At 48.1% G+C, this 27079-nt stretch overlaps 1 protein-coding gene across 3 annotated transcripts in view; it reads right to left on the reverse strand.

The window, feature by feature from the left end:
* The window catches only part of pdm3 (POU-domain protein pdm3), a 149206-nt gene that overhangs the window by 38610 nt on the left and 83517 nt on the right, over positions 1–27079 (reverse strand). For all 3 annotated transcript variants that reach the window (XM_075682742.1, XM_075682741.1, XM_075682743.1), the window contains exons 9-11: positions 25569–25685; positions 25199–25336; positions 14152–14344 (exon numbers count right to left, since the gene is read on the reverse strand). In XM_075682742.1, coding sequence (XP_075538857.1) covers positions 14152–14344; positions 25199–25336; positions 25569–25685 — 448 coding nt within the window. The remainder of the gene's footprint in view (positions 1–14151; positions 14345–25198; positions 25337–25568; positions 25686–27079) is intronic.

Here is a 27079-nt window from a genome sequence, read left to right on the forward strand (position 1 = left end):
GTATTCTTCGCTGAAGTTAGTCAGCAGTACTTCGGCCTGGCCGTTGCGGAAATGTGCGATGCCTCTTGCGATACCGATTCCTCGGTTTAGAAGCAACTGCGTGTTCCCCTCGATGATGCCTTCAGAGTTACAGTCGCCGACCGATTTTCCGGACTCCAAAAATTCGGACATGCCCGATTATTCGGTCAGCTTCGCGGCACCGCCATTCTCCCCATAGACCATAATGTATAACAACTGCCGAAAGTTCGGACACCTTGCAACCTCTCGTCTGATTTTTCGGACACTCCTTTAGCCAGCTCGGTCAAGAGCACCATGCACCGACTCTGACCGGTGCATGGTTCGACTTGCTCAACGCCATTTTTGTTTTGAACAGAGCTTCCTTGCTGCCCCACGAAGTGGCGTTACTGGAAATCCCCGCTCATCATCATCGTTTCTGTCTGGTTAGATAGAGCGGCTCTGCAGCAGTTCCGGTTTCAGCTTAGTAAGCCACGTCAAGACAATCCAGCAGCCGGTTTGTTTCTTAGCGCAAGACGCTGCGAGCAGGCCGCGTTTTTCGTTTATGCGACTGGTGTCGGCACGGTGGTGTTTGCTTTGTGTGCTGTGTCGAGGTTTCGGTGATCCAACGCGGCATACGTAAACATCGCGTCAAGGGTCTAATGGCGCCGACAATGCCCGCGCAGACTGTGCTGGGGAATGCCGGCAAGCGGGTGCCCGGGGACCTAAGATTTGTCGCCTTCCGATGTGCTCCCTACTGACGCGGAAAATGTTCTGCCGAGACCTGCGCAGTGGTTGCATTGCGATTCCAGACACCGTCTCATTTGACAGTTTCATAGGTGCTGACACTGCTGTATTGACATGCGCAAAACTCGACGACGGCAAGATCATTCGTCAGGTTTCTGCTGCACCGCCGGAAGATGACGCACCATGTGCTACGCTGCCGTCGCATGCGGAGCGTGTACAAGCAGTGACTGTGCTTTCAGCCGTCAATAGTGACCGTACGACCCTCTCCGAGATTCAGGCTTATCCGATTGCGCGTAAACAGAACAGCGTGCAACGGCGCATTCACGATTTCTTCCAAGCCTACTGCCGAGCCCGAATAAGCGCGTGGAAATAAAGGATTTCATTTTTTTTTCTTAATCTGCTTTTTCGGACACCTGTTTATTCGGACATTTTCGCAGTCCCCGTGAGGTCCGAATAAACGGTCGGCGACTGTAATGGCTTTCATGGCACCTACGGTCACGATAACGCTTGAACGGGGTGGGACACTCACTTCTTCTTTCAGGATGTTCAGGGCAAAGTGATTTCCCAGAGTTCTCATCGAAGGGATGGTCTCGTCCATCGAAAGCGTGATCAGCTTGGATCGCAGGTCGATGATCACCTGATGCTCACTAAGGAAATCCAAGCCCAAGATCACTTCGCAGGAGCATTGTGGTAGCACAACAAAAGTTGCAGGATAGGTGTGTCATTTGACAGTCACTCGCGCTGTGCATCGTCCTGATGACATAATGAGGTGGCTACCTGCGGTGCGAATTTGTGGGCCATCCTAAGCGGTCGTGACTTTCCTCAGCTGCGCAGTGAATGTTCCATTCATCACTCAGTAATCGGCTCCTGTGTCAACTAGAGCGGTAATTTTCCGACCGTCGATAGCCACTTATAAGTTGGATGTCTTGGCTCTTGCATTGCACGTCGCCCTCGGCGTCGGGTTACGGCTTCGTCGCGTATTTGAGTTGCGGGTGGGGCGTATCGTTGAAGCTTTTCTGGGTGGCGGCGGCGTTTTGAAGGCAGTTCGCGTCATGGTCGGGGTTGTCATTTTCTGCGGCGTCAGTGCAGCGGGTGGGGCTTCTTCATGCTGCCTAGCAGGTGTAGCGTCTTCATGGAACGTTATCGGTGGAGGATCTTCGGCGTTTCGTTCGTGAGCAACCTCACCTCCAGAGGTTGCTGTCTTTAGTTTCCCCTACGGGGGCTCAGAGACCTTCCCCGTACCGCGGCTGCTTAGCTGCGGCATGGCGACGCCAAGCACGACGTTGACGGCGATTGTGAGCGCAAAAGGCAGTTTGGCGTGTACTCCTCTCGACGCAGGTACTCGTCAATTTACTGCGGACGTTAGCCGAAGCGTGGTCGTGGAACGTCAACGGCAAATCCTCGAAGACCGATACGTCGGCACGGGCAGTGACGAAAAATATGGCCGGCCTCACCACAATGGAAGCACAACGGCCAGTTGTCGGAAGTCCTCCAGGCGTCGCATTTCCTGGGGCTTGAACGTTGCTCGTAGGCTTGGCAGGCGGGGGCAGGGAGGCGGTGCCCGAGAACAAGTTGTTCATGTCGGACAGGATGTAGTGGTTGCCGTTGGGGCTGAGGAGTGCGTACTACAGCGGCGTACGTCATGGCCTGGGGTTCTGTGGCCGTCGGGGTGCCAAGTGCCTGTTGCACTTCTTCCGGTACCAGATCCATGAGAGTTGCTGCTTGCAGCTGTGCGGAAGATGGCAGTAATCGGCGTAGCTCCTCGCGAACAATTTCGCGGATCACTTCCCGCAAGTTGTCGCTGGTGGTGGTCGTCGTGTCCGGATGGATTGCACAGACAGAGGAAGGGCGGTTGTACTGCCGAGCCCAGACGTCGAGGGTCTTCTAAATCAAGCTGGCTTCTTGCATGAATTCCTCGACTGTTTTTGGCGGCTGGCAGACGAGGCTGCCAAAGAGTTGTTCTTTTACACTGTGCATTAAAAACTCAACTTTCTTTTCCTCGGTCATCTCAGGGTCAGCGCGGCAAAATAGGCGCTTCATCTCTTCAACGTAACCACGGACGGGCTCATTTGGCAGCTGGATCCTGGACTCGAGGAGTCGTTCAGCTCTTTCTTTCCTCACGACACTACTGAATACCTTCAATAGTTCCCTCTTGAATAGCTCCCATGTCGTTAGGGACGACTCGTGGTTTTCGTACCACGTGTGTGCGGAGCCCTCCAATGAGAAAAATACCTGTCCAATTCTTGCCGCATCATCTCACTTGTTGAACGATGCCACGCACTCAAATTGGTCCAACCATGCTTCAGGGTCTTCGCCTAGGGATCCATTGAAGGTTGGCGGCCCCCGCGGCTGCTGCAGTATGATCGGTGTCGACATCTTCGGTGAGGCTACAGTACTCGTAGCGGCGTCTTTTCACTTTCTGGTGCGGTCCGGCAAGGTCCCGAACTCAGGATCCTCTCCCTGTAGACGTCGGCTGGCTCGCTGAGTTGTTGGCTCGTCCTCGGGTGCGAAGCGCTGAAGGCTGGCTTCACGACTTGAAGGACGCGTCCGGAACATGGAAGGCTACCCCGCACCTCCACCAGATGTCACGTAGTGGTGACGGCAGTCGCAGGGGCGATGAAGACGGACAAAAGTTCATCAACAGAGAACTGTTTATTGGGCTGACTTGTGCCCACAACGGACTGAATTACCCGGCGGCGGCGAGGCGACCAGTGTGCTCGGAGGTCGTCGAACAGAATGCCCGCCGCTGTCGTCTGCGCTCAATTTAAAGCTGATACCGAGCTTTCTAGATAAAGTGTGCAAAATACTAGAACATTCTGGAACAATCTAGAATCAGCTCTGTCTGGATGCTATCAATCGGGATAAGTCTGGGCGTGTCTTGCGTCGCAAACAAAGTGATAAAGCGGCGTGGCGGCAGATTTGAAGAATGAGCAAGCACTGCAAAGATTTGCAGCAATATGGTAACACAGATTTAGAGTAGTACTCAATCCTAACGCGCACGCAATTTTTGGACCCGTTTTATCGGAAAAAGTGCACGTTAGATTCGAGTAAATATGGCAAGTACAGCATCAAAACCCATCAGAGGCTGCAAAGAAAACTTCGCTTTAAAGAAATGTTATTTTAAGAGGGGACACGGGTCTTAGAGACCAAAAAATTGCGAAAAAATGGGTTTCTTAAAAGTGGTATTTTCATAATATACAAACACTGCCGCATGTTCTGACCAAGTTTCCTGCGTCATGGATCAATATTTTAGCCGCAATATCAATTTATGTAATCCCCACAAGCTGTATTTTGACAAAAAGAAGCATAAAAAAGGGGCTTTTTTCATGCCAAGCCACTGCTGAGCGATGTATGCTGTCGCGGCCATCTTGGTCACGTTAGAAAGAACTACTTCTCTTCTTCAATTTCCCGCCACACTTTCTTTCGTCCCCCTATTCGCTATTCAGAAATACTGCACTGAAAAAAAGTCCCAGCATGCGACCCCATTCACCCATTCAGTGCATGTGACTAAATAAAGTCCTGCGATTGGCTTAGGTGGCTGGTGTGGTCTGCTACAGCGCACAGACATGCTTGAAAAGCGAACCGTGAGACCATTTTGAAAGCCGCTAGAGTAGCGTGTAGTGATGTCAGAATGTCGGAAGTTTGCAGCTCGAAACAAGCATGGCAAGGAAAGAAAGCGAGCGCGCTACAACTTCAAAAAGTGCTCCGACCCTGCCAAAAAACATAGCAACGACCACCCACCGGCGGTTTCAAGCGACGGTGGCGATGTGGGATGCAACGGACCTGGCGAGAGCGAGCTAGGTCTAACGACATCGCCGGCCGATGGTGATCGCAGGAGCAGCGTTCGGCACGACACAAAGATGGTGCAGCCAGTGGAATTGCTCCAATGGCAGAAGAAAGCAGAGGAAAACCTTCAAGAACTGGTGGGAACTTCGGCAATGAAGCTGAAATTGGACATGTGTACGAGCGTCCACGACGGTGCGGATGGGCTGGTGGAGATAGAGTCAAACATTTATGTTATCACTGCGGAAGCGATAAGCGCTTTGGTCTCGCGTCTAATGTGCAGTCTCTGTGGTGGCTCCATGACTTTTTGACCCAGAGGAATGAGAATACGGCCTTGCCGTCAAGCTTCTCGCCATTTGTGAAAACTGCGGCAATGTTGTTTTTGAGTGGAGCTCGCCGCGCGTGAAATACAGCAAGGCAGTCAACCCCTTCATAGTGAACATTGTCGCTGCTCGTGCGATGATTAGCACTGGAAATCGACAAACAGTGATGAACAATGTTTTTGCTGCAATAAATATCTTGTGCCGTGGCCTTCATAAGAAAACGTGACAAGGCTATCTCAAGCAGAAGCTGGCGCCGGCATCGTCTGCTGCCCAAAAGCTGATGGGGACGTGTGCGCTATCAGTGAAGTCATTGTATAATGACTTGAGGCTTGCGAACTCCAGGAATATAGCAGTATGCTACGATGGCTCGTGGATGACGTGCGGCCATTCGTCGCACCTCGGAGTCGACATGGTTATCGAACTGTTCTCCAGACTTGTGCTTGACTACGTAGTCCTGAGCAACTTCTGCGGTGTGTGTGTGTGCGGCTCGAAACCTGGTGACCCGGACTACCAAGATTGGAAGGCAAGCCATATGTACAAAAAAAAGAAAAGCAGGGAAGATGGAGGTTAAAGCGGCGCTTATACTGTATCAGAGGTCACTTCAGCAGCCCAAACTGAGGTACACCGCAGTCTTCTCAAATGGTGATAGTCGCGCATTTCTTGCTCTCACACAAGCCAAAGTGTATGGCTTTGTACCAGTCGAGAAGGAAGATTGTGTGAATCACGCCCAAAAAACGATGGGGACCAAACTCAGTGCCTATTATGGATGGGCAGTAAAATCCAACAAAGAGGATGTGAAGCTATGCAGAAGGCTGTGATGGCAACATACCACCACATTACGTCAAACGACAAGGTTTGAAACCACAGTCTTTGCCCATCTGGTCCAGACTCGTGGTGCCGTCAGAATGCTGCACAAGCAAAAAATGAGCCCATCCCAAAGTATCGATATAATTTGCCTGTCCATGTTAGTCAAGCCCTTCTGCCAGTGTATGAGTGCCTTTTAGAAGAAAATGCTTCAAAGGTACCAGCATGGCATGACCCAAGACAGTAATGAATGCTCGCATTCCATGATTTGGACATTGGCACCTAAGGAACAGCATGCCTCGCTTTTTGCTGTTGAAGCTGCTGAGGCTGAGGCAGTAATGAAATTTAATTCGGGGAATGAGTGAGCTTCATCTGCCATACTCCAGGAGCTTCATTTGAACCTGGGGCTACCAAACAGCACTAGAATGGCCGAGAAAGATAACCGGCGAGCAGCAGCATCAGCCCGCAAGCGTACATCTGCAGAAAATCTGTGACACGCCTTCAAAAAACACCATTTGGGTAGCTGTAGGCAGACAGATTACATCCCTGGTGGCTACTGACCATTTGGATATGTAGATATATTAATACTTTTTGTTATATTTGGCTAAAAATGAGCTTGTCCGTTTTTTTTTTTTTTTTGCGTTTTCTCAAAACATTCCGAAGAGTGCGAAATATGGCAGTGGAACTGCCGTGGGTTCCGGCGTAAAATGGGACAACTATCGCAGCTGGTGATGGCACAAAAAAGATCACCAGCTATCATTGCATTGCAAGAAGCCGGAACAAACCCAAAATTACAGGGATACGAAACTTTCAATACCGAAGGTGAAAACTGGAAGTCCGCAACATTGGTGGGCAAGAGAGTCACAGCAATATGTCACAAATCCATAGAAGGAACGGACATTCCGCATACAATAACAGAAATCACATATAAAGGCACCAGAGGAAAGAGTGCCTTCATAATTAATGTCTACAGCCCGCCGAGTCAGAAAAGAGCAACGTTCGACAAACTATTTCAAGAGACAGCAAAAATGGCAAAGGGGAGACCTCTAGCGATAGTTGGGGATTTTAATGCCAGGCACTCAAGCTGGGGGTATCCAACCCAGAACAATAAAGGCAAAAATATCATGGGACAAATAGATGCACTCGGAATGACACTTCTAACAGACTCTGCAATGCCAACAAGAACAGGGAATAGTATCTCCGCAGACACAAGTCCGGACCTAACAATAACCAAAAATTGTCCAAATGCGGAGCGGTGCAACACCCTCGAAAATCTAGGAAGTGACCATTGCATTATAAGCACCACAATCCGCACAGCTCAAATCCACAAACAAATAGGTACAGCTAAAATAACAGACTGGTGGCCGCACAGAGAATCGCTTAGAACAAACCACGGACATAAATGATTTAGATAATTGGTGTGAACGCATACGAAATATAAAGCAGAAACACACCAAAACCATCACCAGGACGGACAAAACACCTGAAGTGGACTTTCCCTTATTGCATCTGTGGGATGCAAGATGAAGCCTGACCAAAAGATGGAAGCGACAGAAATGCAACCGCAAACTCAAAATGAAAATCAAAGATATAACCCAGAAGGCCGAGGAATACGCTAATCAACTTACAACAGCCAACTGGGAACGCTTCTGCGGATCACTTAAAGGGAAGCTGAAGAGTCTGTCGAATTCAATAAGACGCTCATATGTGGATGCAGGAATCTTATGAACCATGCAAGTAAGATTTTGGGGGGAGGGGGGGATTTTTCACTTAGGAGCGACGCAATAGTCATTTGAAATTGCGCTGTAGCTCCGCCCCCCGTTGAGTGCCGCGTGCTGCTGCTCACGCTGACGATGCGAGTGGAGACCGGAAACCGCGGCGTAGTGACGTCAGCACTGGTGTCCCGTTTTTTTGCAGTCTCCGCGACCGTGCTTGACCGGGCTTATTTCTGTGTGCGTGCCATCCTAATCTGCTTCGCTCGACCCTACATTCCTTTGTTTGTGTGTATATAGGAGTGGTAGTTGACGTGCGCAGCATCAATTGAACTTGTAGGCCGATCATGCTGGCGTTCTGTGAAGCCTACGCTTGCACTAACACCAGTGGCCGCGACGATGTTCCGATGTTCCATTAGTTCCTGCAAGACAAGAAGCTTTCAGCTAAGTGGGAGGCTGCTGTGAAGCGAAACAACTTCAAGCGCTCAAGAACAACAGTGTTGTGCTCTAACCACTTCCGAGATGATTACAACCGGAGTTTATCAATAATGCGTGCTTTGGGTTCTCCTTCGTGTTAGCATGCTGAACGGAAGGTGCATGTTTATCTCCCACCCTTGACGCAGGTTTCATCGCCAAGTGCCGCGAATTTTCTATTCGCACGTGTGTTGTGAAACAGCCTGCATGCAGCTACCATAACGCAGTGCAAGCGTAAAGTTTACATGTGTTGGAAAGCCTGCTCATGCCAGGATGCTGCGCTCCCCCTTCTCTCACACACATAGAAAAACCGACCATCTCACGTAGCCGACGGAATTCGCCGGTTACGAGTAGCGTGCGGATGGCGCACTGATGAAGGTTCTATACTACACGTGCTACAACAGCTGGTAAACTTTTCCCGCGTTTAAACCGTCCGTGTAGATTGCCGACAGCTTTGGGGCAGCGCACAAATGCCGAAGATCGCATCACCGCTTACGTTCTACAAGGAGGCATGCAGGAACATAACACCACAGTTGCTTGCCCGGAAACGTACTTACTGGAATGTTGAATGCAGCTTAAAAAAAAAGAAAAAAAAAACATACTTGCCAAAGAACATTTCCAACACAAGGAGATGCTAACACTTCGCTTTCGTTCGCGTGGAAAGCAGTGCTACCACCAGCATTTTTTGCTTCTTGGAGAGGCCGGCTCTTTGCAATCGGCTCGTACATGTAGGGAGTAAAGTATAAACCCCTTACAAGTGATCTTGCACACGATAGCGACAGTGTGGCAAGCAAGGCGATGGCTGTCGCGTTCACTCGTCGCCTGCAAGCCAAACTCCACGCGAGCGACGGCTTTGAGCGACGACTTCTTGGTATGAGGGCAGCAATATACACGCCGAAACTAGTGTGACGCATGCTTTATCAATTTAAGTTGATGTATTTTACTGAAAAAGGAGCATAAAATATTTCTGAAGGTCTTGCACTAGGTTCTTATACTTGCACGTGTAAAATTCAATAGTTTGCTTGTTCCGTGCGACAAACAGTAGTATTTGAATTATGTACATCCAGTTCCGGCTTCGCACTAATGGCTAGTCGCTCATAGCACTTCCGGGCAACGAGCGACGAGTTCTAGATTTCTAGAAACGAGTGATCAAGCGACAACACCGAACGATCTGTTCGAGCGACGGCCTGTTTTGTCGCTCGAAGTTGTCGCCCGTTACTGTCGCGAGCAAAATCGCTCTCGTGGAGTTTGGACTTAACGTCGAACTCCTCACAGAAACGCAAGCTCTCGAAATTTTCCATAACCGTCTCAGCAAAACAGCACCAAACTACCTTGCACCATGCTTCGTGTGTAGCGGCAGCAGTCGGTCCAGACGAACACCATTGTTGACGTCACCAGGCGCCCGACCAATCACAGGCGGAAACGAGACGCGCGAGCTGGGTGTGTCCGCTGCTGCACTTTTCGTCGAAATAAAATATGTTTGCACTTTCTTTTGCTCAATTTTGATGCGATATTCAAATTCAGAGGGTTGAAAACCACGACGTTCTGCTCTTCACTCATTTTTTATGGAAAAGCTTTCAGCTTCCCTTTAATCGAACCCTAGGAACGGCAAAAACGTGGAACATCCTCAGAGGAATGATTGACGCGCTCAAAACCAGACGCGAAGGACAAAAGAACTTGGAGAGATTGGTACACTTGTACGCAGGCACAAAAGAAAAACGCCTTCAGGCAGTCCATAGAAAATGCTTCGGTAACAAAGCCCCGATACCCCCATATTAAGCTGATTACACTGGACACCCAAACCCAGAAATGGATGAACTTTTCACGGTGGCAGAAGTTAGAGCAGCAATCGCCAGTACAATACGGAACACAACGGCAGGGGCGGACCAAATATCAAATGCCATGATTAGAAACATGAATGATGAAGCCATAACAGCCCTTACGAACTTTATAAATGACCATTGGGTCAAAGGAATGATACCACAGCTATGGAAACACGCTGTGATAATCATGATTCCAAAACCAGGGAAGAAATTTACTTTAGACAACCTTAGGCCCATCTCACATCATGTCTAGGAAAGGTGTTCGAAAGGTTTGTAAACACTAGACTCCAACGTCATCTTGAAGAAAACAACTTAATGCCTGACACCATGTTTGGCTTCAGACCAGATCTGTCAACACAGGACATACTCCTGCTTTTAAAAGAGGAAGTATTAATGAACGTCCCCAAGGCAGGAGAACACATTGTCATGGCTGTCAACATAAAAGGGGCCTTCGACGTCACAAAGGGATACTGGATGGACTTGCAGAGACCAGCTGCGGTCAAAGGATGTACCAGTACATCCGAAGCTTCCTCACCCAGAGAACAGCAGTTATCAAAGTAGGAAACGATGAATCTGAAGTCATCCATCCTCCTAACAAAGGAACGCCACAGGGTGCGGTGATTTCGCCTACACTCTTCAACATAGCCATGATTGGACTAGCTAAAAAACTCCAAGAAATCCCCGACGTCCGTCATTCCCTATACGCGGATGACATAACGATATGGATAACCAAGGGCAACTTGGGAGAGAAGGAGGAAAAGCTCCAACGGGTAGCCAATATAATAGAAAACTATACGCAACAAAGAGGACTGCAGTGCTCTGCGGAGAAGTCAGAACTCATTCGCCTCACAAAAACCAAAAAACAAAGAACTGACCCGAGACTCAAACTTGAGATCAGGCTGGAAGGGAAAATTATTCCTGAGAGATCAATAGTAAGAGTGTTGGGGATGTGGCTGCAATCTAATGTCAGACGTCTACAGACTTTAAACACGAACAGAAAAACAATGCAACAAATTAACCGGATGATAGCCCGTGTGGCTCATAATCGGACAAGAATGGGGGAACAAGACACCCTCAGACTGGTGAAAAGCCTGGTCATTAGCAGACTAATGTATTCCCTACCTTACCATACCATGAACAGAGAGGAATAAGAAAAAGCTGATAAAATAATAATGATGGCATATAAAACAGCCCTGAGGTTGCCACGCAACACTTCAAATGAGAAGCTCCTATCCCTCGGCCTCCACAATACATTTCATGAGCTGGCTGAAGCCCAACTCGTAGCACAGAGGAGTCGATTGGCGCAAACGACAGTCGGCAGAGCTCTTCTTCAAAGAATCGGCCTTGCAGAATGCATACAAATATACCAAAACGCCAAAGGTCTACCCTGCCAGATTAGAGCTTCGTATGGGGTATCACCAATACCACAAAACATGGATCCGACATTACACGCAGGAAGGAGAAAAGCTAGAGCAGAATACATAGACAAAACAACAAAATACTTGGACACTGCACGATTCACGGATGCTTCACCATATCGGGCCAACACAAAGAACATGGTGGCAGTTGTCGTAAACCGTAAAGGGAAAATCACGGCCTGTGCTTCGGTTTCCCGAGCAACCATTTTAGAAGCCGAAGAGATAGCCATCGCCTTAGCTATAAGAGAAGGCATAGAGCGCAATGATCCACTAACAATAGTCACAGATTCTCAGGCCGCATGTAGGAACTATCAGAGGGGACAAATCGGCGCGAGGGCATGCTGGATACTTACCGAAATCAACAGAGAGCTTGACATCAGATATACCCAAACGATAACATGGGCCTCAGGACACGAGCGTGTTATTGGGAACCTCCATGCAGATGAGGCGGCTCGAGGTTTCACTAACTGCCGAGCTGCCCATGGCAACATGGTGGAGGACCCGACACTCATAGATCCAAGTTATAAAGCGATCTTGCAACACTACAGGGAATTCAGAAGGCTCTACCCAGCCCCTCACAGGAACCTTTCAGCCGTGGGCTCAGCGACGTTACGCATGCTCCAAACGGACACATACATAAACCTACATAAATTGCACATATACTGCCCAACAGCATACAAGGACATATGCTCGTGGTGTGGGAGCACATCAACGCTCTACCACATCACATGGGAGTGCACAGCTCACACAGAAGAACAAGAAGATAATAACACGAGAGCGAGGTGGGAGACATTGCTATCCAGCTCCACCCTCGGGGATCAGCTCAGGCTCGTCCGGAGGGCAGAAAGGATGGCGAGGGCCAGCAGTGCCTTGGAATAGGGGCCCGACCACACGGCATTACCCCGTTTTAGAGGCAACGAAGTTCTTTCTACCAATAAATTTTTGTTCTTCTTTTTCTCAAAACATTAATTTTTTAATATTTGCATCCTTCTGGGAGCGATTTTACAGTAATCGGGGCACCTATAATTGTTATTTTTGTTGCAGTACTGAGCTACATAAGTAATGCACACAATGGTAGGACCAGATTCTTGTATCTGTTTGGATATTTTTTTTATTGTCCGTACATTAAACAGCCATCTTGAACCCATTTTGAACAGAAAGCTTTAATGTACTGTATAATTGTCAATAATTGTTATACCAAAATCCTATTCCTACTATTGTGAAGCTTATCGTTCCTAGTATCCAGCTACATGCCTAAAGCAAGATTTTGATAAGTAGTTTTCGCTCCATTGTTACCAGAAACAATGCTAATTATTTTAGTTAGCTTTAGAACGAATTCGCATATTTTAAAAACAACTGCATATTTGGAATCGGCATAAAGAACTGAACAAGACTCTGCAGTTTCATTAATTTGCTAAAGGGGGTCTTAATGAAGGTCAGAATACCCACTTCCCCATAAAGCGAAGGACGTGAATGGTTGTGACAGTAGCGAACCGGTATCCTGGCAGCACTGCGGAAGCAGGGGCAATTTTTTTAATTCCCAATGACAAATGCGGGGCCCTTGTCGCTCCTGTCCATGTTGGCGAACAAAAACATGGTGAGGTGCAGCTTGCTGTTTCTGCCACCCTCAGAGGTGTCTCCTTTGCGTGTATGCATCTTGGACGGCAACATCTGGAAGAACAGTCCTGTTTCGTCGCCATTATATATGTTGGTGTCAATGCAGCTGTTGAGGATGTGGGGCAGTGTTTCTTCCACCCAGTTCTGCTTCCCCTCTATGTCAAGCGAAGCTCCCTCGCCGGTGACAGCTTTGTAAACAATGCCGTGCCTCTCTTCCAAGTGCTGTACCCAGCCGTCACCTGGCTGGAGGTCTACATTCTTGTTAAGTAGGGCAAACTGCTTCGCCTTTCAAGCCAGAATTGGCCTGGGGATGGGCAAGTTTATAGCAGAGGCACCATCGCTTGTAGAGGGCCTTTTCCACCTCCGTGTAGGCACCTTGTCGAACGTCTTTGCACTCGTTGTCTACCAAGCAGTTTTATTTTCTTGAACTTCTCTGCCGAGCGGATGATTGTTGACACTGTCGGTTGTGATAGTCCGTACTTCTGCATCAAGTCGGAAACTTTTTTACCGTCTTATAGCCCTTCGTGATACTACACTTTGTTTACAAATCTAGAGCCGGACGCTTTCTTTTCACTGGCAATGTCATGAATTGCTGATGATCAGCAGGTAGATCAGCCATCTTTTATTTTGGCAGCAAGACAAACAAGGTGGGGCAATCACGTGGCTTGGGATGACTTCGATACAACCAACAAAGACAAGTACGAGCGACTTAATATGTCAGCAGAAATGCACAGAATGAGGTTCAGTGAGCAATCTGGGAGCAGCGCTGTCAGTGCACTTGGCGTGGTTCCATTTGTTTCGGAGGGTGGTGCGGCATAGAGCTATGGGCGCAGCCCATTCATTTTCGGAGGAGTGGAAAGGCGACGAAAGAGAGGCACGCAGGCTGGCGATGTGGAGAATACCGGAAAGCAGGTTCTATTTATGGGTGCGTGGCAGCTATTGGGGCGAAGGGGAGGGTGCAGCGGCTCGAATTTCTCTTTCTCTTTTTTCAAGGATTTCGTATTTCATTACTTTTCAGCACGGACACCCAGCAGCCAGACTTCATTGTCATAACTGCGGCATGGGGGCATTGTAGTAGGCGGGTTATCTTACCACAGAAAACATACAAAAATTGACAGTGCAGCAGCTTCTCATTGATTATACATTGGATACTCATTGGATATACTGTTAAAACCAGTATCATTATAAGCGGACTCGAATATACCACTCACACTTCTTTTTCTTCTCGAAAGTAGATTGCCTGCAAGCATTTGCAAGTGTTTATTTACTTCAACCAATACTGCGCAATGCGGTGAAAGGCTTACTGCGCATTATATTTCGCCAACTATTGCATACTTGCTTTGCATTGCAGGCAGAACTGCATTTATTTCTTCAGGTGAAAAAATCTAGCAACAAGGGGAAAGGAGGTGCTGCTTCTTGCTCTGTACTGTCTCAGTTTACAGGTCACAGTACATACCTTCTGGTTTTGGGGCACTGCTGCTGATGGGTACATCAGCTGTTGGTGAACTGGTAACAGGCACAGTACTGGCTGGTGCAATGCTCACTGGTGGACAGCCAACCAGTCCACTGGTGACAGGTGTGTTGGTGACGGGCACAAGACCAACAGGAGGTGACGAAGCCAGGGCAGGCGTCTCAGCGGCTGAGCACATCTGTGCAACATGACAGAGCAAGGAAGCAAAGAGTTCCAGTAGAGAAAAAGAGATGTGCACAAACATTAAAATTTCAGCTTGAATGAAATTGAAAGCAAACAGTGCTGAATATTAGTGCAACAACATTACAGTCAAATTAAGTTTCAATGGTAACTTTCATTGGGCACGTTGTTATTTATTGTACAGTCAACGACTGAATTTTCGGATGCCCAAATTTTCGGACATGCCTGATATTCCGGACGTCTTTGCGGCACCGCCACGAGCCCTATAGAATCAATGTATAAGGACATCTAAAATTTCGGACACTCGAACCCCCCGCCGTCCAATCTTCCGGACTTTCTGACGCGACGGAAGGTCCTTTGGCTCCTCGCACAGCGCCCTTGCGAAGGAAATCGACTTGCAGCCGAAGCTTATCACCGATTTGAACCACAACTAACCGATACTAGCCGTCACACACCGATTTGGTCTGGCCACGCTGGCTATGTTCATCGCTGCAAATGGCCGCACTTCCGCCTCCGGCGGAGTTTCCGAAGCGGCGCTATTTCGTTTGTTTGCGCAGGCCACGTATTGGCTAGCGTGGAGTGTGGTTGTGCTGTTGTGTCAAGTGTGCTCTGCGACGCTAGGCCTAGGTGCTTCGACACTCGTCAGCGAACTCCACTATTCGCAACTTGAGGATTTCGCTTGCCTTCGATGGCCCCCACTTCGTCTTTGTTGTCCTCGCTGATGGCATCGAAGCGCGGAAAGCAGTACCGTACCCACAGAAATAACTTTTGAACAGTTTGTTGACGCTGACAATGAGCTCAACTTCTGCACAGAACTGACTGACGAGGGAATAGTCCGTCAGGTTGTGGGGGATTCAAAAGACTCTGATGCTGAAAATGAGGAGCCAATGCCTGCGCCGCATACAAGCGCCGAGTTGACGCGAGCACTGTTGACTCTTTCATTGGTGTACAGTTCTGACATGACCCTTGCTCAGATCGAGGCGAATATGATCGCATGCAACCGGAACGGCGTTCAAACAACAATCAACAAGTTCTTCAAGCCACTGCAGCAATAACACTGGCTGCCCGACAATGCACGTGTACATAATAAACCGGCTGTCGGCTGCATACAGAGTTTTGTAATGCCTCTTTTTATAGCATGTTCATTGATGCGTTGGCAGGGTTTCGGAAGCATGGTACTTCGCCCTTTACCTCTAGATCCGAGAAAAAAAGGAAAAAAGTGCGTTTTTTTGCATGCATTCATTTTTTCAGACTGCCTGAATTTTCTGACGTTTTTACGTTCCCTAGAGGGTCAAAAGAATCGGTCGTTGACTGTAGTCAGAAATAACGCAATATAGCCAGCATGTTTTAGTAGCTTGAACAAGCATATTGCTATAGACCAGTTACTAGAGTGAAATCCTGGAGACTGAATATTCGAAATCTCTTAATTTGAATTGACCAAGCTAGTGTGAATATTCAATATTTTTTTAATATTCAATTGAACATTATGCTATTTGATATTCACTTTGGCTCAAATTTCAATACTTGAAGTTTCTCAAAGTATTAGAAACGAACGAACATACATATTTTCCTGCTTTTAAGGCGCTCCCCGAAATACAACACCTTGGAAAGAAAAAAAAAAGAAAGCTCCGTGTTTAACCCGTTAGAATTACTGCCTACAACGTTAAATTAAAAAAAAAGAAAATTCCCACCCTCAGGTGCACGAATCATCCACATCGTATCTTCGACCAGCAGCTCTATTCCCCACCTGTTTGGCATCACTGATCGTGGAGAACATAGCCTTAAAGGTGGTTTCCCGGTAGTGTGGCCCGCACTGACATGACACCACACCTCGAGGCGAAATTTGTGCTGACGTGAAGCTACACCTCAATAAAAAATCTCAAGTTTCGGTGACCAGTTGGAAGACGAAGCATTTGCTCGCCGCTGCCGGGGCTTGCTTTGATAGCGTCGTCCCAATGAGAGCAATGCTTATCACCCGCGGGGGCGGAGTGCACGTGAAAGCATGGCTGGCTTCACTTAATTCATACCGTCGAGAAGATAGCGTCGACGTACGTGGCATGAAACCGTATCATTCGTCGCCGACTTCCAAATTTATCAAAATGAATTGTTTTCTCACTCAAATTTCCTTTTTGCGATTGCCCAATAATTCAGAAAATTCTGTGGCCTCTTCCCGTGTAAGAAAAATAGATCGGCAACTGTACTTAATTGAATAAAAGGTAGAATTTCAACAAAACGAAATTTCGATATAATGAAGCAAACTGCCGATTTTACCGACTTCGTTACATCATCATCATCATCATCATCATCATCATCATCATCAGCCTGGTTACCCCTACTGCAGAACAAAGGCCTCTCCCATACTTCTTCAACTACCCCAGTCATGTACTAATTGTGGCCCTGTTGTCCCTGCAAACTTCTTAACCTCATCCGCCCACCTAATTTTCTACCGCCGCCTGCTACGCTTCCCTTCCTTTGGAATCCAGTCTGTAACCCTTAATGACCATCGGTTATCTTCCCTCCTCATTACACGTCCTGCAATGCCCCCCCCCCCCCATTTCTTCTTCTTGATTTCAACTAAGATGTGATTAACTCGCGTTTGTTCCCTCACCCAATCTGCTCTTTTCTTATGCCTTAATGTTACACCTATCATTCTTCTTTCCATAGCTTGTTGCGTCGTCCTCAATTTAAGTAGAACCCTTTTCGTAAGCCTCCAAGTTTCTGCCCCATACGTGAGTACTGGTAAGACACAGCTGGTTATATACTTTTCTCTTGAGGGAAAATGGCAACCTGCTGTTCATGATCTGAGAATGCCTGCGAAACACACCCCAGCCCATTCTTATTCTTCTGATTATTTCAGTCTCATGATCCTGATCCGCAGTCACTACCTGTCCTAAGTAGATGTATTTCCTTACCACTTCCAGTGCCTCGCTACCTATCGTAAACTGCTGTTCTCTTCCGAGACTGTTAAACATTATTTTAGTTTTCTGCAGATTAATTTTTAGACCCACCCTTTGGCTTTGCCTCTCCAGGTCAGTGAGCATGCATTGCAGCTGGTCCCCTGAGTTACTAAGCAAGGCAATATCATCAGCGAATCGCAAGTTGCTAAGGTATTCTCCATTAACTCTTATCCCCAATTCTTCCCAATCCAGGTCTCTGAATACCTCCTGTAAACACGCTGTGAATAGCATTGGAGAGATCGTATCTCTCTGCCTGACGCCTTTCTTTATTGGGATTTTGTTGCTTTCCTTATGGAGGACTACGGTGGCTTTGGAGCCGCTATAGATATCTTTCAGTATTTTTACATACGGCTCATCTACACCATGATTCCGTAATATATTCATGACTGCTGAGGTTTCGACTGAATCAAACGCTTTCTCGTAATCAATGAAAGCTATATATAAGGGTTGATTATATTCTGCACATTTCTCTATCACCTGATTGATAGCGTGAATATGGTCTATTGTTGAGTAGCCCTTACGGAATCCTGCCTGGTCCTTTGGTTGACGGAAGTCTAAAGTGTCCCTGATTCTATTTGCAATTACCTTAGTAAATACTTTGTAGGCAACGGACAGAAAGCTGATTGGTCTATAATTTTTCAAGTCTTTGGCATCCCCTTTCTTATGGATTAGGATTATGTTAGCGTTTTTCCAAGATTCCGGTACGTTCGAAGTCATGAGGCATTGCGTATACAGTGTGGCCAGTTTTTCTAGAACAATCTGCCCACCATCCTTCAACAAATCTGCTGTTACCTGATCCTCCCCAGCTGCCTTCCCCCTTTGCATAGCTCCCAAGGCTTTCTTTACTTCTTCGGGCATTACTTGTGGGATTTCAAGTTCCTCTAGACTATTCTCTCTTCTGTTATCGTCGTGGGTGCCACTGGTACTGTATAAATCTCTATAGAACTCCTCAGCCACTTGAACGATCTCATCCATATTAGTAATGATATTGCCTGCTTTGTCTCTTAACGCATACATCTGATCCTTGCCTATTCCTAGTTTCTTCTTCACTGCTTTTAGGCTTCCTCCATTCCTGAGAGCATGTTCAATTCAATCCATATTATACTTCCTTTTGTCACCTGTCTTACGCTTGTTGATTAACTTGGAAAGTTCTGCCAGTTCTATTCTAGCTGTAGGGTTGGAGGCTTTCATACATTGGCGTTTCTTGATCAGATCTTTCGTCTCCTGCGATAGCTTACTGGTATCCTGTCTAACGGAGTTGCCACCGACTTCTGTTGCAGACTCGTTAATGATGCCAATAAGATTGTCGTTCATATCTTCAACACTAAGGTCCTCTTCCTGTGTTGAAGCCAAATACCTTGTTTTGTAGCTTGATCCGGAATTCATCTATTTTCCCTCTTACCGCTAATTCATTGATCGGCTTCTTATGTACCAGTTTCTTCCGTTCCCTCCTCAAGTCTAGGCTAATTCGAGTTCTTACCATCCTTTGGTCACTGCAGCGCACCTTGCCGAGCACGTCCACATCTTGTATGAAGCCAGGGTTAGCGCAGAGTATAAAGTCTATTTCGTTTCTAGTCTGGTCATTCGGGCTCCTCCACGTCCACTTTCGGCTATCTCGCTTGCAGAAGAAGGTATTCATTATCCGCATATTATTCTGTTCTGCAAAGTCAACTAATAACTCTGCCCTGCTATTCCTACTGCCTATGCCATATTCCCCCACTGCCTTGTCCCCAGCCTGCTTCTTGCCTGCCTTGGCAATCCAGTGTGACCCTAAATCTGCATTACCACATCACCATCGGCATTTCAATATGGCCGCCTATTCTTGGAGCCTAGCTGGTACACAGAGGCTGCCGTAGCTTCCTCCATGCGCTGTAATGAGTGTGCTTAGGTTAGTCCACCATCTGTCTTCCTGTTTTCTGTGTTTGTTCTGTGAGTATGTAAGTGCCAACTGCGAAGATACGCAGAGTTCATCATGATGCCACAATTAAAAGGAATGTGCCACAATTAAAAGAAATCAGGCCGCATCAAGGGCATTTGCAGTTCCCGAAATTTGTGTGAAGAACTGACCCAAACAGAAGGAGAGGTGTTCTACTCGGGCGGCTGCTTTGTACGGCATAGCTGTGCGGCTCCTATCATGAAAGCGGTCTGCGATGGAGACAGCGTGTACGTGTCTAGACGCACTGCACTGTGTTCTTGTTGCCCTGTTCGCGCTGAAGCGAGAGGCAGCACGAAGGTCACTCCTGCTACCACACTTCCTCACTCCAGTGTTGCGCAGTCATCGAGTGAGACGTGTTGGTTTACTTGTGAATGCATGAAACCATGCTTGTTAATTTAGTTAGTGAGCATGTCTTTATAAGTGTATATAGAAGATAATACTACTATCCTTACTTTGTACAGCAGTCTACTGTATAGCTATCGCAATCGATGCTTCACCTTTCGGGTGAAACTATGACTTTCTTTATTCATCGCAACTTTAGTGCATTGGGATTACATCTTTGCTTTTCCAAATGAAAGAAAGTTGTATTTCTGTATGAAACAATCAAATGTGCAGTACTGTAAAGCATTTATTTTTTCAGAGAGGATGGGGAACCCAGGGGCTGGATTTTTTTAACCATCAGTATATGAAGCCAGGAGACAGTGAAACCAAGGAACGCATTGGGGAACTTCATTAAAACTTCTTTTTGGGCAAGTTGGTGCATACTTGACATAAAAATTGTAACAGCGCCAACACCTGCAACCACAAAGTAACAAGGACAAGATACAAGCGCTGACTGTGTACAGTCAGCGCTTGTGTTTCGTTCTTGTTACTTTGTGGTTGCATGTGTTTGCGCTGTTACAATTTTTATGTCAAGCATTGGGGAAATTAGCTGTAGTTGAAACTGAAATGTAGAAAATAATAAAGAATGGGAAATGAAAGTGGACGAAAAGATAATGTGTCACAGGTGGGAGCCGAACCCACAACCTCCGCATTATGCATGCGTTGCACTGCCAATTGCGCTACGGCGACGGCTATCAAACCGTCCACTAACTTGGGTATTTATGTTTTTACTGGATCTAGCCCAAGGAGTGTTAGCCAGCGCCACTCGGAGCCCAGGTGGGTGAATGTGGAACACCTTTCTTGCCCGATGGCGTGACGTAACACGTGATCATAGGAGAGCGGGTACGTGGCTAAAACGCCCTCGCATGCTACCTAAAGACATCAAGGCTGCCAGATTCGAGACCCCCACAATTAATAAACGAGAGAAGATGGGGAACTGAGGGGCTCAATTCAGTAAATCATGACCATATAAAGCCAACAGAGAATGAAGCCAAGGAAAGCATCAGGGAAATTAGCTGTAGTTGAAATTGAAATGTAGAAAATAATAAAGAAAGGGAAATGAAAGTGGATGAAAAGATAATGTGTCATCGGTTGGAGCCAAATTGCAACTACAGTTAATTTTCCCTATGCTTTCTTTGGCTTCATTGTCTGTTGGCTTTATATGGTTTTATTTTATGTTTTTCGCAGTGTGATGTGTGGTGCGCGACATGGTGCGGTGATCGGGACGTTCAGGAGCAGACGACAAGGAGTGCGCGCCGAGAGAAATTCAGTGCTGAAAGGTGAAAAACGACAACGCCGAAGAGCGTCCGGCACGTGAATGCGCGGGGCAAGAAAAACAACTAAAGAAGAAAAACAAACCAATTAGGAAAGACCACGGGGCATCAGGCAGCCAATCGGAGAATGACTAATCGGCCAGAAGACAAGAAAAAGCGTGGTGCGCTGGCAGAAGGAGAAGAGACGCAGAGGAGACGCCGGGAGAGTTCCAGGAAGCGACGCCTGGAGGAGGTCAACCACCGGGAGTTGAAGACGGGCCGTCGGGTTCCGGACCCGAGCCACCAGGACTTCACCCGACCGGGGCCTCCTGCCAGCCCGTTCCTGTGCGTCGCCCATCTACCCGAGCGTGCCGCCAGCTCCTCAAGGCCGGTGAGCTTCTGTGCCCGTGGGCAAGACAAGAGCAGTCGGGCTACGGGCCCAAACTCTACACCCAGCTGCCCGGCCAGAATGCCGCCGCCGTCTACTCGTGCCGCCAAGCCGCCTGCTTTACCTCTCCAAGCCAGAGCTGGCCAGCTCCGGTCGCCCGGTCAACCAACTTACACCACGACCTTTGGTGAGACCGGCGCCACTCCTTTCGTCAGCTTGTCGCCACGTCGCCGCATCGAGACTTTTGTGTGTTTCTGCCGTCGTGGCAAGCCCGGACTCGCGCACTAGTCAGCTCCATACTAGCCCCAAGTGTGTTTCTTTCTGCGATTATGTGTATTTGAGTGTTTCTTTTATGTTTTCTATTTTCTTCTATTTATTTTAAGCCTATATTTTGTTCCATTAAAAGTTCGTGTGTGTGTTCAAACCAACGGCTTTGTCCTCAATTGGGTTCTCGGAGGCTCCGCCTAAAGCCCCTCCATACACATTTCCGCCGACCAGGTTAAGTACCGCCAACCTGCCCTCCTCCTCCACGCTCCTCTCCTCTCCCACTGACCCCCTTAGCTTCCGGCGTCAAGTGGAACTTACATAGCTGCAGCTTCCTGTTCCGAGTGGAAGTGATGTTTTGTTTTTAGCGTTGTTTACTTTTGCGTCGCTGGAGAGGCATTAATTGCACCAGCTGCGGTTGAAACTGTGAATGCGATTCCATCCAAGAACCACCGCCTATTGTAACCAGCGATCTGCTCGTGTTCGCTGCTTCGCGTCAACCTGCGACGGGTTGTGGCACGAGCAACAACGTACAGTGGAATGTAGTGCCTGGGCGCTTGGAGACCACTGCCTTTTTCGTGCATTTGGAAAACAGCGACCGCGAACTACTACTTCAGTGGAATACAACAGCTTGTCCCCTTTGCATTCTTCTTATGGTGACTGCCACAGCTCTGCTAAGCACGCGCGGGCGTCTCACCATCGTCTAACAGCAGTCAAAGCGGAAATTTCCGCAGTGCAACTCCAGGAAGCGGAAACGCCGGTACCGGAAATTTTTAAATCGGAAATGCCGGAACCGGGAATGCCGGAATCGGATTTGGTGTGAGGTGAAAAGGCGGCGCACAACAAAGGTTGTCGCTACTTAAAGCGGCGGTGGCGCGTGGATGGAGGGGCTTTAGCTCCGCCTAAGAGAACCGTTAACATATTTGCGTGCACGAACCTTTGCCCCCATATTTGGGTGTCACAAATTGGCGTCCGCGACAGGACAAAGCCGTTTGTTTGGATTTTTTTTTTTCTAGCGGCTAGGAACTATGGCTAATACACGAGACTTGTTAGCCTTAGCCGAACGCATGGGGCTAGAAGGTGCGGAGTTGAGGGCATGGTTGAACGAGCAGGAAGCGCGTGCGCAAGAAGAGCGGGCAGCGGAGCGCACTGCTAGGAGGGAGGAACTTGCATTGGAGGAGAAGAATTTACAACTGCGGCTGAAAGTCGCAGAGGCGGAGGGCGCATATGTGGGCAAGAAACAGCCAGAAATTAGTTTGTTTGACTTAACCACCGTGGCCCAGCGATTGGGTTTGCATGGGGCAAACTTGCACAGGTGGGTGCAAGACAGATGGTTGTTAATATGCAGGAAAGCTCGGAGGGAGTGCGACAGGCGAGTGGCAGAACAGGCAGCTGAGAGGGAACGCCTGGAGGAAGAGCTCCGCAGGGTGCGCGTTCGCATCAAGACACTAGCGGATGCTTGCTCCGAAGGGACGAGCTCCATTGTTGAGGATGCAGCACAGCAGTGCAGGGGCGACCCGAGGGTTCCCTCCGACATGACATCAGGCCTTGGCGAGGAAAAAGTGTCTCAAGGAGAGACAACTTGTGATCATGCCATGGTAGGCAAAGATACTGATGTTTGGTCACAAGACAAGCAGCATATTGCTTCCGTACCTCGACCGGTGCTGCACGAGCCCAGCGCAGGCGATGACTGGCTCGTACATGGTTCCGAGTCGCCGTGCATGGGCCTGGTTGAGAAAGTTAGAACTGAGAACCTCCTGCATGCTAAATATAATACGTCGGAGTGTTTGCACCAGGGTCAAGATGGACCTGAAGATATCAGGGCTCCTGAGGAACCAGGTTTGGTTTCAATAAAAAGTATTGAGTTGTCCTTACTGCGTTCCTTGAATTCAACAAAGGCAACTGCTTATGACTCTATGTGCACTTGGGAGGGCTCAGGCATGTGTACCCCACCAACTTATGGCTTTAAGGATCTAGAACATCCTTTGCGTTTTCATGCACTCGTGTGTGGTTCGACCATTGGCACTGATGCGGCAACCACGCATTACAATGTTCACTACCTTAGAACGCCGGCAGTGACTTGGTCAACGCCATGCAAAGACATTAATGCCTGGAGCGATATGGTCACGAACTGGCCAGTGCACTCTGACCAAGAAGATAAAGGTCTAGTTCGCTTGATATGGGAAAGGGTCACCTAAAGGAGCCGATGCTTCGCTTATGGCTTTTCACGAATTTTGACCTCGGACTTGGTAACCTTCAACTTGATGGTTTATAGTGCGTAGTGATAGCCTTTGATGCTACAGTTTTTCTTCTTTAGTGTTGTTGTGGTGTTTTTGAATTACTGTTTTCCGTTAATGTCTTTGATCTGTATGCTCAGTGAACTGTGCCATGGAACCATACAGTGCGTTCTTGTGAACGGACCATGACTGTAGTGTTGTGAACTATGTCGGGCACTGAGCGGCAGTTTTTCTTCTGAAAAACTTGTTAAAAAAGGGGGCTTATGTGATGTGCGGTGCGCGACATGGTGCGGTGATCGGGACATTCAGGAGCAGACGACAAGGAGTGCGTGCCGACGGAAATTCCGTGCTGAAAGGTGAAAAACGACAACGCCGAAGAGCGTCCGGCACGTGAACGCGCGACGCAAGAAAAACAACTAAAACAAGAAAAACAAACCAATTAGGAAAGACCACGGGGCATCAGGCAGCCAATCGGAGAATGACTAATCGGCCAGAACACAAGAAAAAGCGTGGTGCGCTGGCAGAAGGAGAAGAGACGCAGAGGAGACGCCGGGAGAGTTCCAGGAAGCGACGCCTGGAGGAGGTCAACCACCGGGAGTTGAAGACGGGCCGTCGGGTTCCGGACCCGAGCCACCAGGACTTCACCCGACCGGGGCCTCCTGCCAGCCCGTTCCTGTGCGTCGCCCGTCTACCCGAGCGTGCCGCCAGCTCCTCAAGGCCGGTGAGCTTCTGTGCCCGTGGGCACGACGAGAGCAGTCGGGCTACGGGCCCGAGCTCTACACCCAGCTGCCCGGCCAGAACGCCGCCGCCGCCTGCTCGTGCCACCAAGCTGCCTGCTTTACCTCTCCAAGCCAGAGCTGGCCAGCTCCGGTCGCCTGGTCAACCAACTTACACCACGACCTCTGGTGAGACCGGCGCCACTCCTTTCGTCAGCTTGTCGCCGCGTCGCCGCGTCGAGACTGTTGTGTGTCCCTGCCGTCGTGGCAAGCCCGGACTCGCGCACTAGTTAGCTCCATGCTAGCCCCAAGTGTGTTTCTTTCTGCGATTATGTCTATTTGAGTGTTTCTTTTATGTTTTCTATTTTCTTCTATTTATTTTAAGCCTTTTTTTGTTCCATTAAAAGTTTGTGTGTGTGTTCAAACCAACGGCTTTGTCCTCAGTTGGGTTCTCGGAGGCTCCGCCTAAGAGAACCGTTAAAACATTTGAGTGCACGAACCTTTGCCCCCATATTTGGGCATCACACGCGGCAACCCGATGCGCGTTACAATCGAGGGCACATTAGAATTGAGCATATACAATATTTGACATTCAATTTGTGAATTGAATGATTTGGACACCACCTAAAGTGCACACACTGTGCATCGTGCAACATGGCACAATATCCAGTGCTCCAGAAGAGGGCCAAGGATGCTTGAGACTGGTACTGTGACACTCACCACAGTGTGGTTTCCCTGTAGCAAGACAGCAGGGGGTCCAGATGCCGGTGGTGACTGGATGTCGGGACTCACTGCACTCATGCCCAAGATCTCGGTGGGGTCCGAACCCTCGTCCTCGTCCTGTGGCTCTGCCAAGTCCTACCAAGGGCAAGACTTAACTTGTCAAACGCAAAAGGAAAGGGCGAAAGAAAATTGTATGTTCTGCGCCTTAATTCACAATTTTCTCTTTCACTGAACCGTCCATTTGAATAAAATATGCAGAGCTTCTAGAAGGGTTGCCTAACAGTGAAGACTGACTGAGACTTTTCTCCCTTAGTGTCCCCCTTTTAAGTAGTGTTTGCGATGAAGCAACTCAAAGCAGCTTCCTCACCCTGGGGGATTCTGCACTGTACACGTCCTCAGCTGGTTGATGTGCCTGGTATTCGTCATCTTCGTCCTTGATGTCACCTTCAGACCCTTCCTCTTCCTCTGTCACCACCACCTGCGGCTGAATATGCCATGCAGCAAGCAAACTTAAGGACCCATGCACCAGCACCATGTTCTCATGCACCAGCACCAGATTCACTGATGTCATATCAGGTAATGACTGGGAAAGCTACTGTGGAAAAGAGTGACGGGAACACAAGTGCTCTTGTGAGGAAGCTTTAGCTCTGAGGCCAACCCGAAGTTTCCCATTCAAGTTACTGCACATGAAATGCAGAAATGCTCTAGTTCCACAATTAACAAACCCATCTGAATGACACCTGTTGCATCCAAGAGCGAGAAATAAATATACTGGTGTTTAGAAGCATAATACTGATTTACAAATTCAAATATTTAAAAATAGATTATTGAAGCACATTGGTAAATTAGGAGACAGAAAAAGAGAACTGGAGCAAAACATTTGCAACTTTGCATCGGAAACTTCACGATTCTGTAAACTGTATCTGTTAAGATTAGACAGCTTTATATAGTGTAAAGCAGCAAATGTAAAGAGTTACCTAGCGTTGCGAGCTCCACACTGTGCATGCGCAGTATGTAGATGGTGCTAGAGCTTTTATGTACATACCCTATTTTCAGGATTCAATCCTGAACACAACATCCCTCAGCAACGACGAAGAGTTGCTGAGGGATGTTGTCGTGCAAGCTAGGACTCGTGTCGTGACTCGTGACTAGCGCCGTACAAGCTAGGACTCGTGTCAGGCCGAAGCTCATATAAAAACACTGGGTGCTCAGCATAGAAAAAAGAGTGGACTATTGAACGTGGCATGAAGAAATCGGCGCTGGCACGCAACAGGGATCTACCCCTGACTATGGTGTGTGCATATGGAATACAAAGAAATTGCTCGGCAGCGCTGCTGCGACAGCAAAAATATGTCGGCTGCGGGGTTCTGACTTTTTGCCATTGTTGACTCTGTTGTTGCCAAAATGTCGCCTAATGACAGTGATGAGGACGACACGGAAAGTGACAGCACCGGCAATTCAGGCCCGACAGTGGCAAAAGCTATGCGTTACGTCAGCCTCATGAATGTGATCGTCACAACAAGAACAGCACCCCGAAATGAAAAAAGCACCCTGTGACTTCTACAGCGCCACCTCACCCAGGAAAGGAGAATATGCAATGCAAAGGAGGAGTCTGCTATTCAAGTTTCTGCCGAGAAGAGGGGCTGGCTAAAAATTGGCTCGCAGCTTTGAGGTTGAGATGCTGTCATTGTTGCTAGGCCACCACGGCATGAAATGAAAATAAGACTTTTGTCGCACGAAGTGAATAAATACTGCATGTTTTTGCCCTTTCATCACACTCTCTCTGAGTTCCGTTTTTGACAGGTAAGTGGTCGATCTCATGCTATTTTAATTAAGCAGTATTACTGTTTAGTACATACTTTTTCCAAGCTCCTGCCA

This window comes from Dermacentor variabilis, chromosome 2 (genome assembly GCF_050947875.1).
Source record: "Dermacentor variabilis isolate Ectoservices chromosome 2, ASM5094787v1, whole genome shotgun sequence".
In the NCBI taxonomy this organism is placed as follows: Eukaryota; Metazoa; Arthropoda; class Arachnida; order Ixodida; family Ixodidae; genus Dermacentor; species Dermacentor variabilis.